At 42.2% G+C, this 10,231-nt stretch overlaps 2 protein-coding genes across 4 annotated transcripts in view; one reads left to right on the forward strand and one right to left on the reverse strand.

Annotated features, from left to right (window-relative positions):
- The window catches only part of LOC121544473 (formin-like), a 92,835-nt gene extending 87,669 nt beyond the window's left edge, over positions 1–5,166 (forward strand). For all 3 annotated transcript variants that reach the window (XM_045209139.1, XM_045209140.1, XM_045209138.1), the window contains 2 exons: positions 3,850–3,931; positions 4,080–5,166. In XM_045209139.1, coding sequence (XP_045065074.1) covers positions 3,850–3,931; positions 4,080–4,124 — 127 coding nt within the window. In that variant the 3' untranslated portion in view covers positions 4,125–5,166. The remainder of the gene's footprint in view (positions 1–3,849; positions 3,932–4,079) is intronic.
- A 1,317-nt stretch (positions 5,167–6,483) lies between these two features.
- Positions 6,484–9,950, reverse strand: LOC121544943 (gremlin-1). Its single transcript, XM_041855207.2, has 2 exons — positions 9,743–9,950; positions 6,484–9,085 (listed from the first exon to the last, which is right to left on the reverse strand). Exon 2 carries the CDS (start codon positions 9,082–9,084, stop codon positions 8,533–8,535), a length of 552 nt encoding a protein of 183 aa, XP_041711141.1. The 5' UTR covers position 9,085; positions 9,743–9,950; the 3' UTR covers positions 6,484–8,532.
- Between the last annotated feature and the right edge of the window lie 281 nt (positions 9,951–10,231).

Genomic DNA, 10,231 nt, shown 5'->3' on the forward strand with positions numbered 1-10,231 from the left:
GGCACATAGGATGACCCTTGAATAGAATACAGTACAGTATATACTGTACATATGATGTGGGTAAAACTGTCTGTTAACATTATTAAAGTGACCATTGTTCAATGACTATGTACAGTGCATTCAGAAAGTATTCAGACCCTTTCGCTTTTCCACATTTTGTTACGTTACAGCCTTATTCTAAAATTGATTAAATGTTTTTCCTCTTCAATCTACATACAATACCCCATAATGACAAAGCGAAAACAGGTTTTTATAAAAATGTTGCAAAAACATAATAATAATAATAATAGAAATACCTTATTTACATAAGTATTCAGACCCTTTGCTATGAGACTTGAAATTGAGCTCAGGTGCATCCTGTTTCCATTTATCATCCTTGAGATGTTTCTACAACTTGATTGGAGTCCACCTGTGCTAAATTCAATTGATTGGACATGATTTGGAAAGGCACAAACCTGTCTATATAAGGTCCCACAGTTGACAGTGCATGTCAGAGCAAAAACCAAGCCATGAGGTCGACGGAATTGTCCGTAGAGCTCCGGGACAGGATTGAGTCGAGGCACAGATCTGGGGAAGGGTACCAAAAACGGTCTACAGCTTTGAATGTCCCCAAGAACACAGTGGCCTCAAACATTCTTAAATGGAAGAAGTTTGGAACCACCAAGACCCTTCCTAGAGCTGGCCGGCCGGGCAAACTGAGCAATCGGGGGAGAAGGGCCTTGGTCAGGGGGGTGACCAAGAACCCGATGGTCACTCTGACAGAGCTCTAGAGCTCCTCTGTGGAGATGGGAGAACCTTCCAGAAGAACAACTATCTCTGCAGCACTCCACCAATCAGGCCTTTATGGTAGTTGCCAGACGGAAGCGACTCCTCAGTAAAAGGCACATGACAGTCCAATTGGAGTTTGCCAAAAGGCACCTAAAGGACTCTCAGACCATGAGAAACAAGATGATCTGGTGTGATGAAACCAAGATTGAACTATTTGGCCTGAATGCCAAGCGTCACGTCGGGAGGAAACCTGGCACCATCCCTACAGTGAAGAATGGTAGTGGCAGCATCATGCTGTGGGGATGTTTTTCAGCGGCAGGGACTGGGAGACTAGTCAGGATCGAGGGAAAGATGAACGGAGCAAAGTACAGAGAGATCCTTGATGAAAACCTGCTCCAGTGCACTCAGGACCTCAGACTGGGGCGATGGTTCACCTTCCAACAGGACACAGTCAAGACAATGCAGGAGTGGCTTCGGAACAAGTCTCTGAATGTCTTTGAGTGGCCCAGCTAGAGCCCGGACTTGAACCCGATCGAACATCTCTGGAGAGACCTGAAAATAGCTGTGCAGTGACGCTCCCCATCCAACCTGACAGAGGTTGAGAGGATCTGCAGAGAAGAATGGGAGAAACTCCCCAAATACAGGTGTGCCAAGCTTGTAGCGGCATACCCAAGAAGACTCGATGATGTAATTGCTGCCAAAGGTGCTTCAACAAAGTACTGAGTAAAGGGTCTGAATACTTATGTAAATTTCATATTTCATATTTTTATTTTTAATACATTTGCAAAAATGTCTATAGAACAGTTTTTGCTTTGTCATTATGGGGTATTGTGTGTAGATTGAGAAAAAAAATATGTATTCCATTTTAGAATAAAGCTGTAACGTAACAACATTTGGAAAAGGTCAAGGGGTCTGAATACTTTCTGAATGAACTGTACATAGGCCAGCAGTCTCTAAGGTGCAGGGTAGAGTGTCGGGTGGTAGCCAGCTAGTAAGTGAATAAGTTCAGGGCAGGGTAAACGCTGCATATGTCGGCACAATCGGAAATTACCTTTTTAAATTTGAATCGTGCATTCTGTAAAGCTTCCCGAGTGGTGCAGCGGTCTAAGGCACAGTATCTACCTCAAATACTCCGTACCCATGCACATTGATCTGGGACTGGTACTCCCTGTATATAGCTTCATTCTTGTGTATTTGATGTGACAAAAAACATTTGATATGTTTGCCCCATACGCACCACACATACAGTAAAGCCGGGCTAGCTATCTTTGAACTGGTGAGTTATGGACAGAGTTAATGCTCTCCCAGCCATTCCATGGATCCATGTGCTCTCTCTTAATTGTTTACTAGGCAATCTTGTCCCGTATTACCCACAGCTGATTGTGCTTATGTACAATTAACTTTATTTTAAATACTGTTCGCACACCCATAAAACCCAAGTGTTTTTAAGACTAGCTCATTATCTCATCGACCCACTGTCATTCTCCCTGCTTTCACCAGTGGGTTTCACTACCTGCTAACTCCAGAGAGGGTTAACAGAACAGAGTGGGGCTGTGAGGGAGGATGAGGACTCTCCATGCCACATACAGTAGTGCCCAGGGGGGATACATACTGTGGTGTGTACATGTTGCTGTTACAGTACAAATAGGTTTTCTGTCTTAGACATGGCAGTGTTGTGCCACATGGTCAGATATGTGACACAATGTAAAAATATGAGGGAGCTGTTCTGGTATACACTGAGTGTACAAAACATTAGGAACACCTTCCTAATATTGAGTTGCATCCCCTCAATTCGTCGTGCATGGACTCTACAAGGTTTCTAAAGCGTTCCACAGGGATGCTGGACCATGTTGACTCCAATGCTTCCCACAGTTGTGTCAAGATGGCTGGTAGTGAATCTCTACTCCGAATAGCTAGTTCCATCTCATCCCACAGATGCTCAATTGGATTGAGATCTGGTGTCTGGGCAGGGCACAGCAGTAAGCTGAATTCACTGTCATATTCGTGGAACCATTCCTTGACAATCCTAGCCTTGTAGCATGGGGCATTATCCTGCTGAAAAAATAAATTCGCAGATGGATACACTGCTACCATGAAGGGATGCACCTGATTGGCAATGGTGTTCAGATATCCTGTGGCATTCAAACATTGCTCCACTTTTATCAAGGGGCCCAATGTGTGCCATGAAAACAAACCCCACACCATCAAACCACCACCTCCAGCCTGCAATGTTGACACGCGGCAAGATGGATACATGTACTCATAGGGTTTTCTCCATACCCTAGTCCTCCCATCAGCTTGAAACAGCAGGAACCGGGATTCATCAGACCAGGCAATGTTTTTCCAATTCTCCAGCGTCCAGTGTTTTCGTTCCTTAGCCCACTGCAACCGCAGTTTCTTGTGGAACTCTGTATGGTCGTCGGCTGCCATACCCAATTCGTGTCAAGGTACGACGAGTTGTGCATTATTTTATGGGTCTTTGGGCACCAATGTTGTACTAGACTGTCAGTTGACTAACTGTAACCTGTCTGTTGCTCTGCACAATTCGTGTCAGCCTCCTTTATCCTCTTTCATCAATAACCCGTTTTCGACCACTGGCCTGCCGTTGGCTGGATGTCCTTTGGGTGGTGGACCATTCTTGATACACACGGGAAACTGTTGAGTGTGAAAAACCCAGCAGCGTTGCAGTTCTTGACACACTCAAACTGGTGCGCCTGGCAACTACTACCATAACCCGTTCAAAGGCACTTCAATCTTTTGTCTTGCCCATTCACCCTCTGAATGACACACATACACAATCCATGTCTCAAATGTCTCAATCAAGGGTTAAAAATCCTTCTTTAACCTTTCTCCTCCCCTTCATCTACACTGGTTGAAGTGGATTTAACAGGTGACATCAATAAGGGATCATAGCTTTCAGCTGGATTCACCTGGTCAGTCTATGTCATGGAAAGAGCAGGTGTTCCTAATGTTTTGTACACTCACTGTATGTACTACCATCAAAGGTTATTTTAACCTGTATAGATAGAGACATTTTGTAGTTTCCTGATATGATTGAGGTTGATGTTTCTTTTCTTCCAGGCTGAAGGAAGCACAGGAGAACATCAAAAAGATCACAGCTGAGAAGAGGGTGGAAACCAAGAAGATCAATGCCAACAGTCTGGTAAGAACTGTACTCCAACCCCCCTCAAATATTTTGAAGGATAACGTTGTTGCTATTATCTTGGCTATGGACGCAGTCAATCATGGTGGATCATATCAAATAACACAATGCTATAAAGCTCAGCTCCCTTTTTCTCCTCTGTTAACAGAAAGAGAGACTGCGTCAGAAGGAAGCCAGCGTGTCCTCCAGCTGAAGAGGATGATCATTGAAGAACAGAGTGGAGAGAGAGGAAGTGTAGAGAGGAGATGATCACTTCTTCCCTTCACCACCTGCCTTTTACCCAACATCATACCTCATATAGCCCTCCGTGCCCCCACACTCTGGACCTCTCTACTACGGCCCATTCTACCGTCCTTACTGACTGGACCATATTCACTGCTCTCCATGGGGCACCCCTTTTCCACCTCAACCTCTTCCCCAGATGAGAGGCACCTTGTGTGGGCTTCTATCACTGTGTATCCCTAGGACCACCATCCAGACCAACACTTACACCATGGGAAAGAGGAAACGGTCTGCCTGCCACCCTGCTGCAGATATGCAGGCTGCTAAGTCTACACAGAGGGTCCATGGCTGACAAAACAGCTGATATGATGAGACTCACAGGGGTCAAAGGTCAACCTCATTCATCCAGACTGGTGTGACCTTTGAATGGCCAGCCTGTAGAGCCTGCTCGGAGGCGTGCTGGGGGTCAGGACAATGAGCACTCCAGCTGACATATCTACAGTGATGACCCCTGACCTCTAGGCTTCCTAGGCCTGCTGGAGCTGAGGATCTACATGCATCCCTTATTCTGGGTTTCTTTCAGGACAGCATCACACATCGTGATGACATATATTCCAATGTATTATAGCTAGGTTATGCAAAAACTACAGACGAGGCCTCGTTGTTGCTGAGCTATGTTAACAAATATGGTGATCGTCACTCAGAGAAACTATTACGATTACGTAAAAGACAGTAAGACATTCAGGAGTTGTTATTCTAACAATGATTTAGAATATGAAAGCAGTATACAATACTTTAATGTAAAGAATAGCTTTCATCTGCTGTGGCCCATCCATGTTTGAAGTGTGTCTTGTAAATGTATTTCAAATGGTGTTTGTTTTCAAATGAGCAGGGACTGAAACGTTTAACCTGATGTTATATTATGAAGAGAATCGGTAGCCTTTATTGGGGCGGCAGGTAGCTTAGTGGTTAAGAGCGTTGTGCCAGTAACCGAAAGGTCGCTGGTTCTAATCCCCGAGCCGACTAGGTGAAATATCTGTCGATGTGCCCTTGAGCAAGGCACTTAACCCTAATTGCTCCTGTAAGTCGCTCTGGATAAGAGCGTCTGCTAAATGACTAAAATGTAAATGTAATTGGACTGAGAGTCCTGTTGAAGGCATAGCGATGTGGGTCCTGGTCAAAAGGTAGAAACAGGTTGTCATACCAATGTTGACTTTCTCACTGCACCAGACTGACCCCTCCTGGGTGATAGCCAGAGAATGCCAGACCTTGGCAGCAACGCCTTGCTCTCAACCCGAGTCACACATCACGCTCTGAGATGAACAAACAACCCCGCTATACACTACGCTGAGGAAAGCAAAAGGTAATCTGATTGTGGCTGCCCTGACACATTTTTTAAGTGTATATGATAGAATAGTTTTTGTTCCTAATGAATGTTGTTTATGACATATGTATGTCACAATCCTAAGCACTTTCCTGCTTGCATCAGCTGTATTTAGTAGCTACATCCTTCTGTTATTGTCAGAATGGTACTTAATCAAATGTACTGCACTTTTAGCACCTAAATTTGAACTCCTATGCAATTATATGGTTCCCGCGCTATGATAACATTTGTGAATTAACACATGTTGTGATAAAAATTGCATCATCCATTTATTTTTTGGAGAGAACTATAGTATATTTATTTTTGAACTCTGGAAGATTTCAACTTTGTCTTGGAAAACTATAAATGATAGGGGTAAACCTTTATTTATATATTAATATGAAAGATTTATGCCAAAACATTAATTGTTTTCTCTTTGAAGTTGTATTTTTGTATATTATTTTGATTCCTGCCTTAGCTTGAAGAGGATGCATGAATGGCTCAGTAGTCAGGTGAAAGAAGTGTTTAGTTTCATATGGATGTGACCTAATCATTTACCCCAAATGGTCTTGTTTCATACCCGTCCTAAACTGATATGGAGAGTATAATTTGGCTATATATATTGCCTTTTGTTTATTTTAAATCAAGACCATTTTTACTTTGTTTAAAAATAGAAACAATTACTCATATCAAGCCATGTGTAGGCCTATACTTTACCCTTGTCAGAACCTATAGTGTCAAAATAGCACCTTTGTTTCATAATCATATGAATGTGCCATTATTTTTTGTATGAAGACATTTCATAATCTTACAATTGCATTTTATGTTTACTTTAAAGGTTTTCAAAACCAAATTAGTACGCTAGAATTTGAATTTGATAAAGGCCTATATGTATATAATGTATATGCTGATTCATTTAGTAAGAGGCCTACTCTATGTTCCCACGTGTTTTAGGTGTTTTATCGTTAAAAATGAATTTGCGCGAGGTCAAAGTAATAGATTGCAAACAATTCAGTCACCAAAGTCTTAACTGGAGTCTAGAGATGAGGAAGCCTTGCGCGCATGGAAACGGATGTTTAACCCTGTCTGTTGTTTCTCTACTTTCAGCACTCCCTAATAACATTCAGGCTCAGTAATGATGCAGTAGCCAAATAAAGGTGAAAATGACTATAGCCTAATTGTTTCATTGATTTATGTGCAATGATTTATTAATTTGCACCTAGTTATCTCACAATGCACATTTTCATTATAAATGAATAATTTGAAAATGTTAGAAAGCACGATAATAATGAGAGAAAGTACACCTACGTTAAATCGATAGAAATTGATAGAAACAAGCAACTTCTCTAAACATGACTTGTAGCCTATTACACTTGGCTACATGTGCCAATGGAGGTGCAAACTTGATTATGTCAGCACTACATTCGGTAGAATGAAGACATGGCAAGGGTAAATCGAAGCAGAGAGACGCAACTGACATGTTCGTTGCCTAAAACTCTGAAGTCCCAGCTGGATGCATCTTTACTGCATGGGGCGGCAAATTGCCAAATGTGCAAGAGGCTTAAACAACTCGACAATAAAGAGTTGATAAAGAAAACTGATCGGTGTTCAATTTTTAGAGAAGGCTATTGATTGGTTGATGTATCTATTTTTAGAGAACCATGTAGGCCTACACCATCTGAACAAGAAACCTTAATGGAGCAATGGTTTTACAAATGCGTTAGCATCAGATTGTCCCCACAAAAACATGGGCCTGTGACAGATTTGCGAGCCAGGGGAGATCCTATTGTAAACTTCGATAACATCGTTTGAAGGGGTTATTGAAAAGGTTGTTGAGTCTAACATGTAATGGCGTTTCTTGTGGTCTTTTCTCATAAATGATCTTCGTTTTACGACGGAATGTATCCAAGGGTTTAAGGAACGTATATAAGTCCCAGCAAGAGGTTGGCTCCAAGCAAGAAGAAAATAACCCATCGCTAGAGAATATGTTTTTATTTGGTGTTTAGGGTTAACCTGATACATAAAATGCTCTGCATGAAATCGGAGTCTTTGCAGTTTGGGTGTGGGTTAATTAACGATCCATTTCACATCTGCTGTGTCTGCCCTGCACCCTGACGCTGAAATGTTCAGACATGAACAATGTAAGCAAAAAGCAAACAGGTTCAGTGACCACTGCATCAATGTCAATATCTGTTTATTTTGTTTTGTGGATCACTTGCTCTGATAGAATTATCAAACTGGTTGCATATACAATTCGTGTATGAATAACATTTTACAACTAAAAGAAAAGCTTCCATCTACAGCATTATAAACAAGTATGTAGGCCTACATCGAACATTTTCATTTCCATGTCCAACTAACACAGATATTTTGTTTGTTTCGATTTATAGCATCGAACCTGTTAGTCCTAGCCTACTTTACAAAAGCTCTCCTTTCTCCACTATAATACTGAACATTGGAGTCACAGAAATCAGTGGAGCATTCTTGCCACATTAAATAGTCGTTACTTTTCTTCAAATTCCACATAGTGGAAACTATCTAGTAATCAACCATTAATTATATAAACGAATTATCCATCATATTTCCCCCATTGAAATTGGTTTTGATAGCCTATTGCTGTTTCTATCCAAAATAGTGTAAAAACATTGTGTGAAAAGGGTCTGCAGTCCTATTTGCGGAGGTTGGAAAAGCCGTGCGCTTGGTTACAAGTCAATCAGCTGCTTGTTGTGTTCATTCCATGTCATTATACCATGCAACGTTGCTTGCCACAGGCTGCTATTGCAATTTGATTAATAGGAAATTATACGCATAAGAATATGTCCAAGCATATCTACAGAAGCCTAGAACATGCTGCACATGTCTATCTGATCTTACGTTCCTTGCAGATAGACATTTTTCTCATATTTGGAATAGGGAAACATGCTCCAAGTCATACGGTGATTATCCTTCATGTGAACAATCCAATAAAATTGTTTGATGAGTAGACTAATTGGCCGCATCCCAGCCAATCACAGGGCTAGTCCAAGTCTATGGAGATGCAGCGGCACTGCTTTACGCGCTGGATGCGCTTCTTCTTGGTGGACGGCTGCTGGTCCGGACAGTTCAAAGTGAAAGTCATGGTAGTAAATCGTTTCGGCTTGCAGAACGAACAAGACTGAAAGGCTCCCTCTTCCCTGCGGACATGTCTGGGGATGTAAAAAGAATTACACTGTCCATAGCAAAACCGGTTAATGATGGTGCGGCTGATGCAGCCCTCCTCGTGGATGGTCTGTTTGAGTGGCTGGGTCTTGCACCAATCGCGTTTCAGATAGCGGCGCTCCGTGACATGCAACGCTTCTTGGCTGGACTCCAGCACCTCCTCAGCCGGTGCAGCAGAGCTCTTTTCCCGCCGTCGGGAACCAGAGCCCGCCTGCGGTGTCTGTGGTTGCTGCTCCGATTCATTTGGGTTGTTTTTGTCAGGATGAGGGATGGCGCCTTGGGAGCCCCTGTTCCTTTTGGAAGCCACTGTATATGAGAGCAGCCCCAGGATGAAAACCATGCCACAGAGGATATACGCCGATCTGGCCATCCTTGAGGGGGAAAGATAAATGAAGGTTGAATTATCATCCATAGCCTAATCTCGGTTACTAAAATCTCGGGTAATTTGGTAAACTGGTTAACGCATAGATATCTATCCACGAGAGATTATCCATAGCATCATTTCAACGCTGTTGTTGTAAACGACAGCCCAGGTTTACCCTGCATAATGAACGCATGTGCTTTCTCGCCTGTTTTTTGTCCTCACGAAACATTCCGCAATTTACGATTTAAGAGGAATAGAAACATTAAACATTGCCTTTAATGACCATATTGATTTTTTTTTATCGTGTTTTTATATTGAAAATATAGTCCACATGACCTAATTCAATAGACAAATCAGATGAAGATATATCAGAATGCAAATGGATATTTCATGGATATTGCGTTAGCCAAGCCATTGCGTAAAACAGAAAAAATAAAAACAGTAACCTTTACGCATGAGAATAATCATTACATTTAACATGTATATTTACAATAGGCTACAATAATCATTGGGACATGTCGTCTAACTACAGAATAGGTATACATACAAGCAGAGATTACGCATAAGGACCACCTGCGATATGATGATAAGGAATCTAATAAGATAACATGTCCATGTTTTACGCACGTACTTTCTCAGATGTTAAGCGTTAAATTTCACTAACCTGTCAAAAGCTCCAAGTAGCGCAAATGAAATTATCTGTGGTGGGTGTTCTTTATGAAGTGTCCGGAGGCAAGAGGCAGCTAATGGTGGAGACTGTAGTACAGCAGAGGGGGCGCGCGCTGGTGGGAGTCTGGAGTCGCTAAGGATTCCATAGAAAGAGGCTGAGGTTTTAATACAAATTGCAGCAGCGCCGGACTGTCTCCTTTTTAAATGTCTGCCAGCTGAGATGTGCACAACAGATCCTTCCACATTATTGGCTAAGCACGATGAAGGAAAATCAAAACTATCCGCCCCCTCAACACTTCCCTGAACCCACTTTAAGAATACCATGGGGGAGGGGGAGTAGGAGAACTTTGGCACGAATTTCATGGAAACCATGCAGACTTCAGTGCTATACTGGGCACACATTTGGGAATGTTATGCATGTCATAAATATAAAGTAGGTCTAGCCTATTTTGCTCAACTGCATGTTAACTCTTTTATCTCTAAT

The sequence above is a fragment of the Coregonus clupeaformis genome, chromosome 29 (assembly GCF_020615455.1).
Source record: "Coregonus clupeaformis isolate EN_2021a chromosome 29, ASM2061545v1, whole genome shotgun sequence".
NCBI lineage: Eukaryota > Metazoa > Chordata > Actinopteri > Salmoniformes > Salmonidae > Coregonus > Coregonus clupeaformis.